We start from the raw sequence: 22,728 nt of genomic DNA, 5'->3' as shown, positions 1-22,728 counted from the left end.
TACTCTAGTTATTAATTGATTGATATACTTGATCGCTCCCACATTAGGGGCATAAATATTCATGATTGTTAGGTCTTCTTGTTGTATAGACCCCTTAAGGTATAGTGTCCCTCTTCATCTCTTACTACAGTCTTTGGGATAAACTTTAATTTATCTGATATGAGGATTCCTACCCCAGCTTTCTTTTGAGAACCATTTGAATGGTAAATGGTTCTCCACGCCTTCATTTTCAGGCTGACGGTGTCCTTAGGTCTATCATAAGTCTCTTATAGACAGCAAATAGATGGGTCTTGCTTTTTTATTCAGTACAATATCCTGTGTCTTTTGATGGGACCATTTAGCCCACTCACATTCAAAGTAACTATTGAAAGATATGAATTTAGTGTCCTCATATTACCTATTCAATCCCTGTTTTGTGGATTATTTCTTTGGGCTCCCTCTTTCTTTTACAGCGTCCCCCTTAATATTTCTTGCAGGGCCAGTTTGGTGGTCACATATTCTTTCAGTTTCTGCCTATCCTAGAAGCCCTTTATCTCTCCTTCTATTCTGAATGAGAAAAGTAAAGTACTTTTGCTGGGTAAAGTACTCTTGGCTGCATGTTCTTCTCATTTAGGACCCTGACTATGTTATGCCCCCCCTTTCTGGCCTGCCAGGCCTCTGTGAAGAGGTCTACTGTTAATCTGACATTTCTCCCCATATAAGTTAAGAATCTCTTGTCTTGTGCTGCTTTGAGAATTTTCTCTTTATCTTTGGAATTTGCAAGTTTCACTATGAAATGTCGAGGTGTTGAACAGTTTTCATTGATTTTTTGGGGTGTCCTCTCTATCTCCTGGATCTGAATACCTGTTTCCTTCCCCAGATTTGGGAAGTTCTCAGCTGATTTTTTCAAATATATTTTGTGGTCCTCTTTCTCAGCCTCTTCTGGAATCCCAATTAGATTATATTCTTCCTTCTTAGGCTATCATTTATTTCTCTAAGCCTTTCCTCATGGACTCTTACTTGTTTTCCTATTTTTTCATCAGCTTACTTCCTTACCATAACTTGTCTTCTATGTCACTCACTCTCTCTTCCACCTCATTAGCCCTAGCCATTAGAACATCCAATTTGGATTGCATCATATTTACTCTATTTTTAATTTCAACCTGATTAGATCTTAATTCTGCAGTAACAAAGTCTCTAGAGTCCTTTACACATTTTTCCAGAGCCACCAGTAGCTTTATAACTGTACTTCTGAATTGAGTTTCTGACATAGTATTGAAATCCAAATTCTGTAACTCTGTGGCAGAGAGTACTGTTTCCGGTTCTTTCTTTTGTGGTGAATTCTTCCTTCTAGTCATTTTATCCAGTGCAGAGTGGCTCTATGAGTAGGCTGAGTCAAAAATATCAACCATGACCTAAGTAAAATACACCCTTGATGATTCTGAAGAGGTCAGAGATCAGAAAATAAAAGAAAAGAAGAATAGAACAAAATAAAACAAAAAGACCACTAAAGTGAAAAACAAATTTTAAAACAAAGTAGTAAAAATCAAAAGCCAAAAACCAAAAACAAAGAAGAAGAAAAAAGAAAGAAAGAAAATTAAAGAAAAGAAAAGGAGAGGATGGTGGTGGTGAGGAAGTAGTAGTGGACAGAGAATGTAGTCTACTTGAGAGGTCCTACAGGGTGATCCTCTTGGTTCTGAGTGTATTAAGTTCTGTATGTTAGAAGATGCTCAATCCCAAATTTATACAAACCAGCAATCCTTATATAAAGCCCCAACACTGACCACAAAACCATAAACAAGATTAGAAAGGGGGTACAGAATGGGAAGGAAAGAGAGAATATAATCTCACAGAATTAACCAACACAGTGTTCCACTTAGTTCTGGGTATATTTTGGTTGTGTGTTAGAAGGTACTAACTTCCACCATTGTAAAACAAAATGAGGCAGAAAAACAAAACAAAATACCCATATCTCATATATCTACCAAAATTAAGTTGAATACATTGAAGAGAATCCAGAAGTGAAAAATATATCTAAGACATGTAATTGTAGAAATATGAAAGTCAAAAAGGAAAAAAACTTAAAAATGAAGAGTTGGTAAAATATTGTATTTAAGGTGGGAAAAGAGAAAAAAAATATTGGAAATTTTTAGTCTGATATAAAAATGAGTCGTAATGGAAAAAAAAAAAAGGACCCTTTAGTTCAATATACTATTTTCCCTCAGTCCTGGAGCTTTCCAGTCCTGCTTTTTCAGTAAACTTGCTTTTCCCCTGTCCTTCTAGCTGGTCTTCTGGGGAAGGTGTCTGCTGTGCTGATTCTCAGGTGTCTGTACCAGGGGGAGATGTCCCGCCTCCTGCCAGGTGGGGGCTCGGTGGGAGCTGTCTACTTGTGAGCCCTGTGTTCCCTAGTGGCCCCACCTCTCCTAGGCACATAGTGAAACAAGGAGGAACAACAACACTGGCAGCAGCCAGGTTTCCAGCTCTGGAGTCAAGTCAGTAGCCAGTCTCCCTGTCAACACTGGTCTAGATTCTCCTGGGGGCCAGTGTGGCTGCAGTGATCTGCACAGCTTGGGGGCATCCAGCAGCAGGAGGGTTCTTACTTTCCTGTGCCCTCCCCGCTTCTGCCTGTCCCAGGGGGAGTGCAGGATGGCTGGCTTTGTCCACTTGGATGCCCTGGGATCTGGGGCCCTGTGCCACTGGACCCGTGCTCCCAGGGACCACCTCTCCTGGAGGAAATGGGGCACAGCCACCTCCATCCATTGCCAGGCTCTAGTGTAAAGGCCACTCCGGAGCCTACCCACCTAACTGGCCTCTCCCAAATGCCCCCAGAGGGTTGCTGCCCTCCAGCCCTTTACCAATTTCGGACCGCATTTTCCAGTCACCTTTCCCCCAGGGGCCCCTCCTCTTATAGTGACGTCATGAATCTTGAGGCTTCACTACCCCTCCTGTGATTCTGCCCAATTTCCCTGCTAAGCACTTTTCCATCAGGGAAAATTCCTGTGCAGATTTGTAAAGTTTCCACTTCTCCAGGACTGGGCTTTCCTGCCTCGGAGGCTTTTGCTGCTCTGCTTCAGCCCTGCTAGTCACGGTTCCCCTGTCCCACTTTATTCTTTTGTGTTTTTTTTTTTTTTCACCTTCCTACATTGTTAGAAGTGAAAACCCTTCTCTCTGTAGCGTTCCTGGCTGTTGTCTCTTTAAATCTCAAGTTGAATTAGTAGCTGTTCAGGATGTTTTGAAAGTTATCTAGGTAAGTTTGTGGGATCAGATGAGTTGAGGACCCCTACTCCTTTGCCATCTTGCACATAATCCGTTGTCCTGATTTTTAAATGATCGGGAGTCTAGTTTCTATCACTGACTTCTTGTGTCTTTATGCAATTTTCTTAGCCTCTGTAAGTGTTCTCTCAGACAAAAGAGTATTGAAAACACATGTTTCACACAGTTGTTTTAAAATTTAAATTGTATTTTAAATTGATAAATATTATTTTCTTTTTATTTCTCTCTTATCTCAATTCATTAAAAAGACATTATTATTCAATTCTGTTAGGCCAATAATTGTGCCTGGTAAAGCCCTCACTCATGACCATATTTATCTTATGCCCTGTGATAGTATATGCCATGTCTGTGCACCTGTTTAAGAAACCATATGATTTTATTTCTATGTGGAATTTAAGAAACAAAACAAACAATAATGGGGGGAAAAAGAGAGACAAACCAAGAAACAGACTCTTAACTATAGAGAACAAACTGATGGTTACTAGAGGGGAGGTGGGTGAGGGGATGGGTGAAATCAGTGATAGGTGTTAAGGAGGACACTTGTTGTGAGGAGTACTGGATGTGGTATGGAAGTGGTGAATTACTATATTGTGCACCTGAAACTAATAATACACTGTATATTAGCTAACTGGAATGTAAATAAAACTTAAAGAATAAACACATCAGATAAATAAAATTGAAACATTTAAATAATGAGATGATGATTGACACTGTAAGTCACTGTAAGATATCTTAAATGAAAGCTTACCAGTTTATTTTTAAGTAATTCAAATTTTTAATTCAATACAGTATTATCATGTGGATATGTTTTTTTGTGTTGTGTCATGATTAGATAAATGTTCACCAGACTGAGAACTATGCCAGACATTGTGGATCTCACTGTCAACCGTAATTTAGTAGAAATTCAAGAATATCCTACTGTAACTTTTTCTGGTGATAGTAGGAAGCAAATATGAGCTTAGGTTTCATAATTTAAAAATGAAAAGAAATAGTCTCACTGATAACATAGGGTCATTAATACATCAGGGTTCTGTTCTAAGATTTTAAACTAATTTAAGCTGTTGTGTTAAATGAAAAAAGGGGAATATCCTCTTTAAAAAGGAGAAGGCACTTCCTTGAGAACTGTATTATAGTCTTTATCTCCACAGGAGAACTTTACTTCTCTTGAACATTTAAGCAGACTTTTGGTTTCAGCTATTTCAAATAAGAAATTATGGTGGTATGAGTTTTTGCCCTTCAGTTTTATCATAGCTTGGCCTATCTAACAGTAATTAATATGTGGAACAGGTGCCTTTCTTCAAAGTCACAGGGGAATAGTCAAGAACTCAGACTCTAGAGTCAGATGATCTGGGTTCAAATCTCAGCTCTGTGTCCTTGGAGAATATTCTTAACCACTCTGGTGCCACATGTGTCTTATCTGTAAAGTGGAAATAAGCATAGTATTTTCCTCACACAGTTGCTTTGAGACTTTAATAAGTTAGAACAATGAAATATATAAACACATAAAATATATTATTTTAAATCACCATAAGTTCTCTCATTTTGCTTCACATTATACACTCTAGCTTCATCCATGTTGTTGCAGATGGCAAGATTTCATTCTTTTTAATGGCTGAATAATATTCCATTATATATATGTATATATATTCATTATATATATTGACATATACATATGTTATATATGAATATAATATATATATTCTTTATATATATGAATATAATATATATTCTTTACTTTATATAATATTTATATTCTTCATATAATATATGTATATGTGAATATATATATATTCTTTACCCATTCATCTATGCTAAGTGAAATAAGTCAGTCAGAGAAAGACAAACCCCATATGTTTTCATTCATATGTGGAATTTAAGAAGTCAAAGAGATGAACATAGGGGAAGAGGGGGAATAATGAGAGAGAGAGAGAGAGAGAGAGAGAGAGGCAAACTATAGAAGACTCTTAACTGTAAAGAACAAACCGAGGGTTGATGGAGGGGAGGCAGGGGAGGGGAATGGGCTAAATGGTGATGGGTATTAAGGATGGCACTTGTCAGGATCAGCAATGGGTGTTATATGTAAATGATGAATCACTAAATCTTACTCCTGTATGTTAGCTAACTAGAATTTAAATAAAAATAAATAAATAAGTAAATAAAACCAAATGAAAAAATAATAAGTTCTTTCTTATTTCTCATCACTTCCTCTTTGTCTCATCAGTACAATTAGTAAGCCATGAAATCTAGAAATGAAGAGGGGATGGGGAATGAGAAAAGACAGCAAAACTACAAAAATAATCCCTCCTATTAAAATTATTTGGGGGAGGAGTCACTTTCACATCTTTTATTCTTTGACACCTGATAAATTGAAAAAAAAGTTCCAGTTTTTCATATCAGTGAACTAAGGTTTTAATTTAAACCATGTTTGAATTCATTTTTTAATAGGCTATAAATTTGAAGTTCACAAATTACTCAATAAGGTGGGTTGATTCCTCCTCTCTGAAATAAAGGATTGTACCAGATGATCTTATTTATAGTTCTCAAATAGAATGTACATATAAATTTAATGTTTTATTTAAGGATTGAAAGAAAATCCACATTCTTGAATCTCATGTCCATATTATCCAAATACACGTGTTTCTGTGATCGACACAGGAAGTGAAACTAAGCTAGGCCAGAGATGATATTTGATATGATCCCCTCAAGTCTGATTCTTAATCATTTACAATATATTTTCCCAACATGTGACTGAGAGATGTTTGAATTTCTAAATAATTTTGTCTCTATATTGGATTTGAACATATTCTACTTAATAATTTTCCCAATAAATCACTTTCTTCCACTGACAAATTTGATCCCATTGTTTTGTTCATGTTCTTATACCCAACAGGTTCTTGGATGAAGTACAGTCCTATTCTGGAGTTAACAAAATGAGTGTGCAGAATTTGGCCACTGTCTTTGGCCCTAATATCCTGCGCCCCAAAGTGGAAGATCCTTTGACTATCATGGAGGGTAAGTAAATTATTAACCTATACCTTCATCAAGAGAACAATAAACTCTTTTGTTTGTTTTGTTTTTTTCTAAAATTTATTTATATTCTCTATACCCAAAGTGGGTCTCTAATTCACAACCTTCAGATCAAGAGTCATATGCTCTATTGAGTGAGCCAGCCAGGCACTCCTAATCACCTGTCTTTTGGCTGATCAGAGTGTATTCTTTTTTGAGGAATCTAGGGAAATACGTATCTGTGTGGTAACTCCATTTATTGACCTAAGTTCTTTAAGTGCAAAATCTTCTTATTAGGATTCAGGCATTCTTTTGAGTTTACTAAACATAATTTACTAAAAGATTCTGCAGTCGCCTTACAAGAGTAAATCAGCTGTAAAGTACTAATGAAAGAACTAGAAAAATCTAGTTCACTTTTTGAGCCTCATGCAATTTTCAGAAAGTTTTAAAAGTAACTATTTTAAGCTAATATATTTTTATTAATTTTGGTTTTACTTGACTGATTTCAAGAAGTAGAAAAAATGGTTCCCTGTAAGATAATGCTGCTTATAAACTGTTTTGAAACATGAATTGTTTTTTAGATTAGAAAATGCCTCAAATTCTTTTCCACTATGAACTTCTACTTCCATTTGTTTCCAGCAGGCCTTACTGCTTAAGTGCCCTTTTTACCTATGGCCATTAATACTATCATTGTTTTCTAAAAATTGGACTAATTGGGATACGTGGGTGGCTCAGTGATTGTCTGCCTTTGGCTCAGGGCATGATCCCAGGGTCCTGGGATTGAGTTCCACATTGGCCTCCCCACAGGGAGCCTGCTTCTCCCTCTGCCAATGTCTCTGCCTCTCTCTATGTGTCTCACATGAATAAATAAATAGAATCTTTTTTTAAAAAATGGACTAATTGAACATTTAAGAATTTAGTAAGGAAGGGGGAAAGAGAAAGAATGATGATTTTTAGTTTTACTCTGAGCTTATTTAGAACAAAATATACTCCTGATACGTTCCTTTCTTGAAAATTCTAATATTTTCATTCCTCTATGTCATATGAGACAGAAAGCTTTTTAAGTGTCTGCCTACATAAGCTCAGCTTCATTTCCTTGTCAGATATTTAGGGCGATATCAACCGAACATCACATTTTGGGCAGTACGTTAGTTGGTACAGAAAACGTAATTTCTTTTGGAAGAGTTTAGCAGACATTAGGAAATGTAAAATGTGAAGCTATACGAAGCATACAGATACTTAAGTCTATTGTTTTCTAAAAACTTTTATTATAAACTAGAATGTATATGATAAGGAAAACCACCAATAACAGGCACACATATAAATCTTAGTGAATTTATATAAGACAAATACTCTAGGGAATGCCTGGGTGGCTCAGTGGTTGAGTGTCTGCCTTCAGTTCAGGGCATGATCCTGGGGTCCTGGGATAGAGTCTGCATCGGGCTCCCTGTGGGGAGTCTGCTTCTCCTTCTGCCTGTGTCCCTGCCTCTCTTTCTGTGTGTCTCTCACAAATAAATAAATACAATCTTTGGAAAAAAAAAAAAAAAAGACAATACTCTAGAAATCATCACCTAGGTAGAGAAAGAAAACTTTTTTAGGCATCGCAAAAGTCCATTGCTGTGTCCTGTTCCTCCATCTTACTGCTCCACTCACTTAAAATTCTATTTTACTACACAGACATTTTAATCAATCACTTCCTTGCATTTCGGTATAGTTTTATCAACAAAATATATTTCTTGGGCGTTATATTTAATTTTACAATTATTTTATTTGATATCTTTTTAACATCTTTGGCCCTAATATCCTGACTTCAGTAACATAAAAAGGATAATAAACCAACACCAGTGAGTTTTAATCCCAGGAAGGAAAACTTGGCTAGCCATTTAAAAATCAATGTAATTCACCATATTAACAGACAAAATAATTTTTCTTAAAAATCTTCTCCATGGATACAAAAAAGTATTTTACAAAATCTAATGCCATTCATGATAAAGACTGTTAGCAAATTAGAAATAAAAGGAACTTAACCTAAGAAAAGTTGTCTATAAAAAATTTAGTTATAATATTATACTTAATGGTGAAAGATGAATGCTTTCCCCCTAAGACTGGGCATAAGGTAAGATTGCCTATTTTTGGCCCTTCATCTGTAGTAAATCCTAGCTAGTACAACAAAATATTAAGAAGGAATTGAAGGCAAACAGATTAGAAAAGGAAGTTGTAAAACTCTGTTTATTCACAGACAACATGATAATTTATGTAGAAAATTCTAGGGAATCTACAAGGAAAGCTACTATAACTAATAAGTGAACTCATCAAGGTCACATGGTATAATGTCAATTCATAAAAATTCATTTATTTCTATACACTAACATTGAATAATTAGAAATTGAAATAAAAATAGAATTTTAGAGCAACACTTAAAAATATAAAAAACGGGTCGCACAGTGGGGAAAAAAATATAAAAAACGGATAAATTTAAGAAAATATAAATAAGACATATATCCTGAAAACTACTAAACATTTATGAAAAAAACTATGTAAATAGGGAAATATACTATGTTCATCAATTAGAATAGCCAAAATCAATAAGCTATTACTTTTCCTAAAGTTTATCTATAGTCTCAATGTAATTCCCAAAAAATATCACAGAAAAAATTTTATTTGTAGAAATTGGCAATCTGATTATAAATCTTACATGGAAATAAAAATTATGTAGAATAGCCAAAACAATATGAAGAGGAAAAACGAAGTTGAAATATACTACTTGAAGACTCAATATAATGTCACCAGTAATCAAGACAGTGTGATATGAATATAGACATATAGATCAATGTCATAGAACAGAATCCAGAAATAAACCCACACATGTCATCATTTGTTTTTGATGTATGTGCCAAGTTAGTTCGGTGGGAAAGTGATAGTCATTTCAACAAATGATACTGAAAAATTGCTTATCTGTTTAAATATTCATCCAAAACTTTTAGTCAAATGTTCATACCAACTTTATTTCAAAATACCCCAATCTGAACACAGACCAGGTGTCCATCAATCAGTGAACAGGTAATTTTTGGTACGTTCATAAAATGGAATACTACTCAGCAATAGAAAGAATGGACTATTAATACATCCAATAATATGGGTAAATGTCATAAGTATTATGCTAAGTGAATACTGCCTAGACACAAAGACTTCATATTGTATAATTCCATTTATGTGAAATTCTAGAAACAGAAAAACTATAGTGTTAGAAAGCAGATCAGTGGTTGTCATGGTTGGGAGATGGGGGTAGGGAATTGGCTACAAATAGGCACAAGGGAATTGTCTATATCATGATTAGATGTTTCCAGGACTGTCATTTGTCAAAATTCATGATATAACTTACATCTACACATATACAAAATGACACATGTACAAGTTTATTCATTGCAAAAATACAAATTGAAACTACATTTCACAGAGAGCTGTCATATATGTGTATATGTATTTTAAAGTGCCTACATAATTTTCCTTTAAAGCAAAATTGAATTCTTATCCAATTTTTATGAAGAAGTGCCTATAATGTGGTTTAAATTCAACCTTCATAGAAGTGTACAAGCGAGAGAGAATTTCTGGATCATGTAGCACAGTGGGACTCCTGAATCTGCTCGGACTCTTCAGAATGGGCTGGTGATTCTGACCTCATTATTTGGGCTTCATGTTTTTCATTAGTAACCCAATGAAGAGAATGACAGAGAGGAAGAAATAAAAAGGAAAAGAGAGTATATAGTGATACATACTTGATCATTACTAAGCTAGTCTGTCCTAAAAAGATATAAAAATTGAAAGAAATTCCCTTTACAAGAACTATTGCCATTTATTATTCTGGAAACTAGATGAAAGCAAAGCCTCCCAAGGTAGAAGAAAGAGATTTCTAGATCACTAGGGCCGTGACAGTCACTCTATAATTATGGCAGGTAACTGGCATGACTGTTCACAGACTCATGATAGAGACCTTGGGAATGTCGCTCTTCAATTAATTAAATGCCCTACATAGTTCACAGCTATAGTGAGAAGCAGTGATGCTTCAAATGTTAATATTCCAGTGATGAGGAAAAGCTCCATTTTTCCCAAAGTACTAGACAGAGTCATATATAATAGAGGCTGCTAATATTTGAAACTGTGTCTGTCATATGAGCAAATAGTAAAATAGGACTAAGTACACATGTCTTCAAACAGTACATAATGAGAGTGTTGACAGCCATTTTAACTATACTAAAATCTTTTCATCAGAATCATTCACTCCTCCATGCACTGAAAATAGGATGACAAATTCAGAGGTAGCTAGAAAAGATAGATATATAAGACCATTAATTTTATTGAGTCCTTTTTCTTCCACAAATAAATAGATGTCTTTTATTTAATTTCTTATTTAGAATAACCCTAAGTTTACTTGTTACTACTACAGTTAAAATTCCAACAGCTGAAACATAATAGGATGAGTGCATGCTTTGGAGGAAGAAGACAAAGTATGAAATTTCACCTTGGTCATTTATCATCTATATGACCTTGAGCAAACAGCTTAACCTCTCTGAACCTCAGTTTTCTCATCTGGAAAGTTTCAAGTCCTATCTTATAGCCTTTGAGAAGCTTAATTTAAAAGATTTAAGTGAAACATCTCCACCTAACATAGTGTTTCTCAAACTCTAATATACATAGGAATCAGCTGGAGATATTGTTAACATGCAAGCTCTGATTCAGAAGGTCTGCAGCAGGTCCTGCAATTTTGAAACTCCCAGGTGATATTTATGCTACTATTCTGTTACTGCTAGTGTCATCAAGTAGCTGGTTAGAAATGTAAAATCTCATGCCCCCCACAATACCTACATTTTAACAGAATTCAGGTAATTTGAATGAATATTAATGTTTGAGCAACACTGACCAACATCAGACCTGGCACACTGAAGATTCTTGATCTAAATATACTGTAAGTTTTGGATGATCACAGAAGTGTGCAGGACATAGATGGATTTAACACAATTTTTTCATATTCAAAATTTGATTTTGAATTATACTCAAGTCAGATTTTGTCAAACTGTTGCTTTAAGCAAAAGAATGACCTCCCCACATATCAGGCCTCTACTCTCTGACAGCTACTCAGTTAGTAGCTGTTTGGTAGAAACCTGCATTGTCAAAGCCCTTCTCATCATTTTGTTCACAAAATCTCAATTTAAGTATTTTATATAGAAACTACACTTATTAACTAGAATTTAAGTTGTTTTGCTGTGTCTATTTATTGGAGATTATTCCTAAGAGCTTTTAGCAAGATCGTATAATCCCAGTTAACACATCAGATCAGTATAGTTCAAGCCAAAGCAAAGATGATTGATGTTTTTATTAGCCTATACTGTTTTATTATGGGTACATGAATAACCGAATATTTAAAGATTTTCTTGGGCTATTGAGGGAGGAGGGGCTCCAAGTTAGAAAACTAATTGAGAAGCCTGGTTAATGATGACAGCCAATTTTAAGGGATAGGAACTCAGTTTCTAAGGCAGTGAGGAATATATGAAAATATATTTGAGATTTCAGCTAATATGCTGAAATTGATAAACCCATTAATTTTTTTAAATAAATTATTGCTTTTAATAATAAATCAGCTATTTCATCCATTATGGTCTGTTAATTTTACTGTCTGAAATTTGTATTCATTTCTAATTCATACTTTACAGTGCATAGTAAAAAATATGAGAATCGAATGGAAATTATAGTATTTTCATCTGTATAAGATAATTATTGTTTCTCAAAGTTCTTTTCATTGTTTAAAATGCCCTGCCTAAGGCTTTGCTGTTTCTTATAGAGCAGGTTTGGTAGTAAAAGATTTACTCAGTTTTTGTTTATCTAGCAATATCTTTATTTCCCCTCCATTTTTTTTTTAAGATTTTATTTATTTACTCATAAGAGACACAGAGAGAAAGAAAGAGGCAGAGGCACAGGCAGAGGGAGAAGCAGGCTCCATGCAGGGAGCCAGATGTGGGACTCAATCCCGGGTCTTCAGGATCAGGCCCTGGGCTGAAGGCGGTGCTAAACCACTGAGCCACCTGGGCTGCCCTTCCCCTCCATTTTGAATATAGATTTGTTGGATACAGAATTCTTGTGTGACAGTCTTTCAACATTTTGCATATCCTATTACCTTCTGGCAATGAGAAATTATGAGAAATCAGCTATTAATCTTCTTAAGGATCCTTTGTACATGAGTTGGTTCTTTCTTGCTACTTTCAAGATTTTTTTTTTTTTTTAGTTTAAGACAGCTTGACTATGATGGGTCTAGGTTTAGATCCTTTTGCATTCTCATTTTCAGGTATTACAATTCTTTCTTTTGCCTGCTTATATCTGCTGTTAATTCCCTCTCTGATTTTTTGTTCATTTCATTTATTATACTTTTTAACTCCAGAATATTTGGTTCATTTATATGCTTTCCATATCTTTATTGATAATCTCTATTTGGTGAGACAGTATTCTCATTTTCATCTGGTCTCTTTAGATATGGTTTCCTTTAGTTATTAGAACACATTCAAAATAACCAATTTAAAGTCTTTATCTAGTGAGTGCCCTGTCTGGGCTTCCTCAGAGTGTATTTTTCCTACATATGGGCCATAAGGTCTTTATTCTTTGTATGTCTCATAATTTTCATTGAAAAACTGGACATTTTTTTAAAGGTTTTATTTATTTATTCATGAGAGACACAGAGAGAGGCAGAGACATAGGCAGAGGTTAGAAGCAGGCTCCACGCAGGGAGCCCGATGCAGGACTTGATCTCAGGACTCTAGGATCGTGTCCTGGGCCGAGGGCAGGTGCTAAAAGCACTGAGCCACCCAGGCATCCCTGGACATTTTTAGTAGTAAAATACTGTGAGGGCTTTGGATATCAGGTCCTCTCCCTCCTCAGATTTGCTGTTGTTTGTTTAGTGCTTTTTCTGAACTAATTCTATAAAGTTTATATTCTTCACCAAATGTGGCCACTGAAGTTTATGCTTGGTTTGCTTGGTTGTCAATTAATTATTGACAAAGATTTCCTTCTATTGCCTCGGCTAATAAGTTTCCCTTTTTTTTTTTTTTTTTTTTTTTTTTTTGCCAAGGGGCTCTGTATGCAAATCTTTGACAGTCAGGTAGGAAGTTTGCAACTCTGCAGTAGCCTTCAGTTTCTGCTTGTACAGAGCCTCAAAATCAGCCAGAGGTGAGAGCCTAGGGACTTATTAGTTCTTTCCTGAGCATGCACACAGCTGCAGGGATGTACATAACCCTAAACATGCGTGTAGTCTTCTAAACTCCCTGGAATAGATCCAAGCTTTTCAAAACCCCCTATGGAAATCTCATTCCTCAGAATTATCTTTTAAGCTTGTGGTTAGCCTATTGTCTGTCCCAACTGTTATTCCGCTGCTTCTGGCAGCCATGATGTAAACAAAAGAGCCCTCATTATTTCTGACAAACGCCCCTGAGAAAAACGCTCTTCACACTGGTCAAATTCCTAGTCAGATCAAATAAGGACATGCATTGTGAGTGCGTCTTCAAGAGAACCACCAAACAGGTCAAACAATGGCAATATTCTGGGAATGGAGTTTTGGAATTCCAACTGTGTTCTGGCCATTGCAGGGACTGCCAAGCTGCCAGTTCCCACTGTGATTGTGGAATATTAGTCTTTAAGGCTATTGCAAAGCTAGGGAGAATAGGATGAGGACAAAGTTAAAATACCACAGAGCTTGATGTTCTTACTGAGTCAACCTTTTTTCCTGAATAAACATTTTCTAGACTGTATCGAGCCTTTAATTAACTTCCAGATTCCTACAAATGTTGATTCAGAATACTTTTGTGAATTGCTCTTATGGAGAAGAGGATTTTTGGAGATCCTTATTACACCATTCTGGCTGATGTTACTTAAAACGCCTCAAAGCTTTTGAATAGTGAACAAAAGTCATATGGAACTTCATTATCTTGCAACATTAGAAAGACAGACCATATACCCACCAGAGATCATATAGGACTCTACTAAGAAATGCCACTAAAATATATTGATCGTTTGAGTCAATTGTCAAATGAGAGATAACATTGACCTTCTCTTAAGACTTCTCATAATTAAATCTCAAACTTCTAGGAAATGGTGTATAATGATTAAAAGCCTATTCTCTGGAACTAGCTCACTCTGTTTCAAGCCCTGATTCTGCTCCTTAATGGCTTTGTGACCTTGGTCAAGTTATTTAACATTTGCAATACAATGATAATATACTACCTATTCATAGATTTGTTTTAAAATCCAACTAAACTAACAAAAGTAAAGTGCTTCGTACAGTTCATTATACATAGTAAATGCTCAAGCACTTTTAGCTTCTTTTGCTATTGTCATCATTAAGAATATAGTTCAGCAGTACTGACAGTAATGCTTAATGTTCATCTGAATGTGGTTCTTTAAGAGTCTTTTTCAAAATGAGGAATAAAACTATTTCACTCATACAACTGTGTTTTCTTTGCAATTACAGGCACTGTGGTGGTCCAGCAGTTGATGTCAGTAATGATTAGCAAACATGATCGCCTCTTCCCTAAAGATACAGAACCACAAGGCAAACCCCAAGATGGAGTGAGCAACAACAACAATGAAATTCAGAAGAAAGCCACCATGGGCCAGTTACAGAACAAGGAGAACAATAATACCAAGGATAGTCCTGGTAGGCAGTGCTCTTGGGAAAAGTCCGAGTCTCCCCAGAGAAGCAGCGTGGATAATGGATCCCCCACAGCTCTACCAGGGAGTAAAACCAACAGCCCAAGGAACAGCGTTCATAAGCTGGATGTCTCTAGGAGCCCCCCTCTCATGGTCAAAAAGAATCCTGCTTTCAACAAGGGCAGTGGGATAGTCACCAATGGGTCCTTCAGCAGCGGTAATGCAGAAGGTCTGGAGAAAACCCAAACCACTCCCAATGGGAGCTTACAGGCCAGAAGGACCTCTTCGCTGAAGGGGTCTGGTACCAAAATGGGCACCCACAGTGTACAGAATGGAACGGTGCGAATGGGCATTTTGAACCCCGACCCACTTGGGAACCCCTTGAACGGTCGCAGCATGAGCTGGCTGCCTAATGGCTACGTGACCCTGAGGGATAATAAGCAGAAAGAGCAAGCAGGAGAGTCAGGCCAGCACAATAGGCTCTCCACCTATGATAATGTCCATCAGCAGTTCTCCATGATGAACCTTGATGACAAGCAGAGTGTTGACAGCGCCACCTGGTCCACTTCCTCCTGTGAAATCTCCCTCCCCGAGAATTCCAACTCCTGCCGTTCCTCCACCACCACCTGCCCAGAGCAAGACTTTTATGGGGGTAATTTTGAGGACCCTGTTTTGGATGGGCCCCCGCAGGATGACCTCTCCCACCCTGGGGACTATGAAAACAAAAGCGACCGGAGGAGTGTGGGAGGCCGCAGTAGTCGTGCCACCAGCAGCAGTGACAACAGTGAGACATTTGTGGGCAACAACACCAGCAACCACAGTGCACTGCACAGCTTAGTGTCCAGCCTAAAACAGGAGATGACCAAGCAGAAGATAGAGTATGAGTCCCGGATAAAAAGGTGAGGAAAATCTGGAGCTCCTAACTACCAGAAAGGGTGCAACAACCTCCTGTTGTGGGACACGTCTGCACAGGAGGTTAAATGAACTGGCTCCAGAGTCACAGACCTGAGTTCAAGTCCAGGATTCACTCTTTAGTTGTAAGCTGTGGGATATGGGGGAGGCTCTCTATGAGCTTTGGATTCTTACTGTGAAAATCTTAAATATGAGTAGTTTTTACCCTAAAAGCATGTGAGAAATCCTTAAGCATTGTCCCTGGCACAGAATCAGTGCTCAGTAATGCTATCTTCTGTAATTAGATATGTGGGTTTCTGTTAAGGCCTGGAAAGAGAGTGGCAGGGATAAATGGAAAGTAAGGATCCTGTTTTCACTGGTGTGAAGAGGATGAAATGAGGGTGAAGAAAAGGTGTCAAAAAAAAACCCCAGATCTTTTTTTCTCATTCTTTTAATCTTTGAATGCTAAGAGAGTGTCCGCTGCCTGCTGGGCTCAGCTCCAGGCCTTGAGGGTTCAAGCAGTGAATAAAACATACCAAAACTCAGCCCTCATGGAACCAGAGCAATAAGTAAAGTAGATCGGATGCTAAGTAGAAGACTAATGCAGGGAAGTGGAGTCAGATGCCTTGGTGAGGTCTAAATTCACGTGTGGTCACAGAGGAAGCTGAGCAGATACCTGGAGAGGAGCAAGTGGAAATGCCATGAATTGGGATAGGCAGGGGACCCCAAGAGGGAACAGAGCGAGGTGACAGAGGACCTTGGGGATCATTGTAAATCTGACTTTTATCTGAGATTGGAGTCCGTGGAGGTTTTGAGAAAGGTGTGAATATGACGTGTGTTCATATGGACAAGGGAAACTGTAGGCTAAACAAGGAGCAAAAACTGTGATTTGTAAGGAAGAATTATGCCAAAACCTAATTTATATCAGTTTACATTTTCTCATAAGGTGACCAAGGTGGAAGTATGCTTAGCAACTTCTCTAGGGAAGCTGCCTAGGCTGGATAAGGGGTGTTTGCCGGGTGTCCTGTGTTCACAGCCCTGACTCTCAGATGTTTCATGGACTTGAGAGGTGGGAATATGGAGAATGAGCCCAAGGCTCACAAACAGGACCCTGGGCCAGAAACCAGAAGTCCCACCCCCGTGTTTTCACCGTGGTTACAGAAATTCTAAAACCTATGGTCTTTATGTTCTCCCTTCAGTTTAGTGTAGGGGAAAGGACACTAACTCTCCAGGAGGAGACGGCCCGAGGCTCAGTTCAGCATGGAGCAGCCAGTGTCAGGCTGTGTGACTTGGTGGCCCTCCTCCTTCATGGGCGTTCTAGGGTCCTCACAGTAATGGACATCATTCTTTGTCCTACTACAATTGCTGCCATGGCTCCAGACGCCACAGGGCTCCTTCCTTATACATAAAGGTGGCTCCAACGTATTTTACTGTGTCCCACCCATTTGTCAATTATCAGGCCAAACGATACATATTCCAAGAACTTTGGTCAAGTAAACTGAAGTACTACTTATACATTAGGTTGAAAAATTACTTTCTTAGAAAGTCATTTTTGTAAACCTTCCTGAGCAGACACTTGGCTTGAATTTTTCTATATAATGCCAAGTGACAGGAGGTTTATGGAAGAAAAGAAATGTCCTCTGCTTATAAGGTAACTCTGTTTCTAAGTGTAGTTTTTGGAACCACTGGCTACCAGAACTCTGGAGTTTCTGCCAATGCATGATGATAACTTAGCACTTAGCACTGGCAAACGAGAGATAGCACTTTCAACTTAGTACTTGTATGAACAGAGGGGAAAAAGCTGTTCTGAATGGCTGCTGGTGGACACTTTCACTTATGAGAACATTGGTGGCCTATTTATGTTCTGTAATCTGGCACATTTCAGAGACCTTGATAAAATAATTGAACTTCCCAGGAGAATGTCATCTCAATGGGCCCTTTTACTGTAGCATTCTTACCTGCCTGACCACCAGAGGAGGAGATACACAGCAGAGGAGCTGCCCCATGCCCAAACCACAGAAATAGGAGAGGTTATTTGTTCTAGTAAATTTTGGTCATTCCTAATTATAGGCATACATTTCTCTTTCAATTTCTTTTAAACTCCATCCCATAAATATTAAAGTTAGAGACAAATTCATAGATAGATGATATAGGTAGGTGATAGATAATATTTTACTTTGTTTAGTTATCAATCACTGATATATGTTGTTTAGCTTTTAAACATGTAAGTTTCATGTTCTTTTACTCCCTCAAAATTAGTTTCTAACTTTACTGTTTGTGCTCAGAGATAATTGTTTCTATGATATCAATTATTTAGCCTGGTTAAAACTATTCTCTTTTCACTGGTTTGAGATTCTATATATATATGACTAATAGATCAAGTCTGTTAATCAAGTTGTTCAAATCTTTTACATTTCCCCTAATTTCTATCAGATAGATATATATAATTTCTGAGAAAGAAATCTCCTAATGTTATTATAGATTTCTCCTTATAATTTTGTTAAATTTTATATTGAATACTTTGAGGCTAGACTACTAGGTAAATAAAAATAAAGTATTGTTTATATCTCCCTGATGAACTAGTCCTCTTATCATTAAGTAATGGTCATCTTTAATTGTAATCACTTTTTTGCCAGAAACCTACTTTTTCTGGGTACTAATATTGCTATGCCACTTTTGATTCGTGACTTTCTGGCATAAGAGACTTGTGAAATACCTAGCAATGACATTTTCACTATCATTATTTTTCCCTTGATTGAAAGCAAATATGATGTCCTCTTTCCTTCCCACTTTACCAGACTTTCCCCTTCCTTTTAATAAAGCCAGCTTCACATGAAATGAGTCCAGAAAGCCCTGTGCTTTGGGTTGCCTCCTACAGCTGCCATTCTGCGCTCCCTGATAATCAATCTCCGTGCTGACATTCTCTTCGTTTCCTCAGCGTGCTGACATTCTCTGTGCTGACATTCATTTATTCACAATCAGATACCAACTAAGTGCTTCCAAGTGAGGTCTTGGGGTCTTCTTGTTAAATGATAGTAAATCATCCTAGCATATACAATGAATGAATTAATAACAATACATCTTTTAAACCATTAGACCTTGCTTCACTGGTTCTAAAGGGCCCGTTACAATTTCCTAACTATTATGGAGACAGAGTTCAGAAAATCTGTGTCCCTGTCACATTTCAAGTGAATAAAATCACTTTCCCTTTTATTCCCTCCCTCCCATCTAGCTTGGAACAGCGAAACTTGACTTTGGAAACAGAAATGATGACCCTCCACGATGAACTGGATCAAGAAAGGAAAAAGTTCACAATGATAGAAATCAAAATGCGAAATGCTGAGCGAGCAAAAGAAGATGCAGAGAAAAGAAATGACATGCTTCAGAAAGAAATGGAGCAGTTTTTTTCCACGTTTGGGGAGCTGACAGTGGAACCCAGGAGAACCGAGAGAGGAAACACAATATGGATCCAGTGAGCCTGCTTCCTCCCGTTGTCTCCCAGCGGATCTGGGAAGGGCTCTGGGGTTCCGGTGGAAACATTACATGGGATCAGGTGGCTGGTCACCTGCTGTACAGTGCTCTAACTGGTGAAGGAATATCATTTACAGACATTATCCATCCATATCTGCAATGTGTACCAAAGTTATATCATGCCCCATAATGCTACTGTCAAGTGTTACAACTGGATATGTGTATAGAGAGTAGTTTTTAAAAAGTAAGCTAAAAAATGAGAAGCATATCTCAAGAATTATTTTATTGCAAGTCTTGTATTTAAAATGTTAAATCAATATGTTGTTGCAATTTAGCTTGCTTCCAAGCTTCACCCCTTGCACTTAACATAAGCTATTTTTGGCATTGTGTTATCATCAGCTTATTTTATAGATCAATATTTTTATTTCCCCTTTTGCTGAGGAAACGAAGATAAGCAGATATATAAATATATATAAATATATATCAGATGAGTTATTAAAATCAAAACAATACTTTGTGGCTGTGCTGTTTGTGCCAATAGACCTCGCCATTGACCAAAAAGAGAAATGTAAATAGTTTTATAAAATACAATTGAATCACCAGGAACCTTTGATTTGCTCTTTAAGTTTTTCCCTCGACACTGCTCGGTTTTCTTTGTGAGGTGCCTGGACACAGAGAATTTTGGATTTTGCAAAAAAGCCCCCTTCTCAAGGCCTATTGTCTGCCTGGTCCGTTGCACAGATGCATGTCTCCGGTGCAGGTTGCACTTTGGGGTGGGGGGGAAGTGGTAAAAGCATAAAATGAGCCATGCCATGAATTACTCTGACCTTCTGGATCTAGTCCCTGTAACTGCTAGATGGTTTCAAGAAAACTTCTTCCCACTCTTGGGAGGTTGAAAAACACCACTTGTTATGCTGTGCCACAGGAACACCTCTTGTCTGCTCAGACCTTTCTTTCCTCCATGCCCCCAGCGAACACACTTTACAATGCAGGCAGTGATCTGGTGAGACCGTAACCCTCTCAGTTAAACTGCTAAAGTATGTGCCAAGTAGTGACATTTTTCTCTCACTCAGGCCTGTGTTGGTTTGGCACCTGGGATTCTGTCTACAGGACAGTGGACAAAGGTAGTGTAGCAAGAGGAGGGGATGGAGCAGATAGACCAGAAGGAGAAGGAGACACATGTTTGGAAAGAACAACTACTTTGCTTCTAATTTTTACAATATTGTTCTTCCCAGTTGCAAATGTATTTATTCACAATAATTTTAAGACGTGAAGGTGTAAAGGTCCAGTTTTGAAAAAAGTATGACAATTAGTAATTGTGACCATCTAGAGGAGCCCAGGGCTCTCTGGAGCTGGAATTTGGGGAAAACAACTCTTCACACTCCAAGTGATCTTGAGAAGCCAGGCAAATAAATACTTCTCACACTAGAACAAAAAGTCACAAAAGGCATGATTAGAAATAAAAACTGCTTGAGTTTATAGGATTGTGTTTAGAAGGTTCTATGTCTTATTTCAAAGAGGAGAATAGTCTTTACCACATCCAGCCTTGTCACCATTCACTTTTGTTCATGGTCCCTGGGTTTTAACCACTATCTGTAATAATGATACCTTCTTTACCTTTAGTTTCCTGTTCTCACTCTCTTCTGATTCTTTAACCAGATACTTCCACCTGAGTATCATATAGAAAAGTCAAACTCAAATGTGCAATGTTGATCTCAATGGGTCTTTCTCTATACATTTCCATCTCTCATTTCATCCAGTCCCTGTCCTAGTGAGTGAAAACCTTGGGACTCATCCCAAGTTGAAGGATGCAATAGTAAAAATCAAAGGCCATACAGTCAACTTGCCTGCATTCAATTTTTCCACAATTCACTAGCTGTGACTCAGACTTCTAGGCATCACTTTTTTTGATGTAGACTGGGAATAACACAGATGCTCCTCTCATGGACTTGTTAACGTAGTTTCATTGAGGTGTAGATTGTGTGAGAGCTGAGCACAGCCCTGAGTGTACAAAAAGGATGCCCTAAATGTTCATTCTTGTTTTCTCTCCACTCTTCTTCACTCTGAAATTCACTCAGCAAGTACTATCTAGTCCACTCACCCTTGCCTTTTGAATCTATTCTCTTTGATCGGTTGCTCTTCATCTTTCAGGAAAGCTACTTCTCCTGGAAGGATATTCCTTCCAGGCTGCCCATCTGACCATATCATGGCCTTACTACTATCATGTGAAGAATCTCACTTCCCCACAGGATATGCCCTTAACACGGTGGATAAGGCTGTGACCTACAGTTTTATTTTCACCTCCTACCACTTCCCTCACCCCTGCTGTGCCATTTCATGCCTGTGAAACTTTCCACCTTTTATTGTCATGTCCATCTTGACTACCTTCCTTCTATCTGGCACAGTCCTACCATTTTTTTAAGAGCTAAATCAAACGTCAGTTCCCCTATAAAGCTTCTAGGATCTCAACTAAGAATTAAGTACCTTGTGCTCCCAATTTGTGTATTGCTTTTAGTCTTTTCCACGTCTGATTATTTTCTTCACCAAATAAGAAACATTTTTGAAGCAGCATGGTAGAATAGAAATAGCAGGAAACAGAGAGCCAAACAGACCTAGATATGCATCTCGACATACCTTAGGCAAGATGCCCAGCAACGACAAGTCACTTAACTTCTCTGAGCCTCTTGTTTTTCCCTCTGTAAAGTGGAGGTAATAACTCTTACCAATTAGGAATTTTGTAATACTTAAAAGTGATATGTAATGTGACTATCCCAGGGACCACCACTTAGCTCCACTGACAGCTCTATTAATAAATGAAGCTTCCAAACCTAAGAGAGTAGAATTGTTGTCCTATTGTTCTCAAATCCCTCCATCTCTACCTTTTATTCCATAGAGGGCCAGCATGGAGAGTTAGCCATAAATCTGGCCTTTGATTTATGAGGGATGCTGCCGTTAATTTTAATTATCAATCTCAGTGATGATAACCTTTGATCAATGGATACCATGAGTAGCTTGTCCATCTGGGTTTCTATTAGTTTTTCTATTAATCCAGCCAAATGCCTAGAAAATATCAACTGCAAATTGACATAAAAACAAATTGGAGGGATCCCTGGGTGGCGCAGCGGTTTGGCGCCTGCCTTTGGCCCAGGGCGCGATCCTGGAGACCCGGGACCGAATCCCACGTCGGGCTCCCGGTGCATGGAGCCTGCTTCTCCCTTTGCCTGTGTCTCTGCCTCTCTCTCTCTCTCTCTGTGTGACTATCATAAATAAATAAAAATTAAAAAAAAAAAAAAGATTAAAAACAAATTGGAAATAAGTAGATAGTACCAAGTGTTCATTTGCTACATCCTGTATAGGCTTCTTTAAAACTATTTAGGTAGGGCTGCCCAGGTGACTCAGATGTTCAGCCCCTGCCTTCAG

At 37.8% G+C, this 22,728-nt stretch overlaps 1 protein-coding gene across 6 annotated transcripts in view; it reads left to right on the top strand.

Moving 5' to 3' along the window:
- ARHGAP24 (Rho GTPase activating protein 24) overlaps positions 1-19,914 on the top strand; it is a 735,186-nt gene extending 715,272 nt beyond the window's left edge. For all 6 annotated transcript variants that reach the window (XM_072755700.1, XM_072755701.1, XM_072755702.1 and 3 more), the window contains 3 exons: positions 6,143-6,264; positions 14,768-15,845; positions 19,070-19,914. In XM_072755700.1, coding sequence (XP_072611801.1) covers positions 6,143-6,264; positions 14,768-15,845; positions 19,070-19,313 — 1,444 coding nt within the window. In that variant the 3' untranslated portion in view covers positions 19,314-19,914. The remainder of the gene's footprint in view (positions 1-6,142; positions 6,265-14,767; positions 15,846-19,069) is intronic.
- Positions 19,915-22,728: the final 2,814 nt, after the last annotated feature.

This window comes from Vulpes vulpes, chromosome 4, assembly GCF_048418805.1.
Source record: "Vulpes vulpes isolate BD-2025 chromosome 4, VulVul3, whole genome shotgun sequence".
NCBI lineage: Eukaryota > Metazoa > Chordata > Mammalia > Carnivora > Canidae > Vulpes > Vulpes vulpes.
The sequence above is the reverse complement of the archived record's forward strand: the minus strand, read 5'-3'. Positions and strand labels throughout refer to the sequence as shown.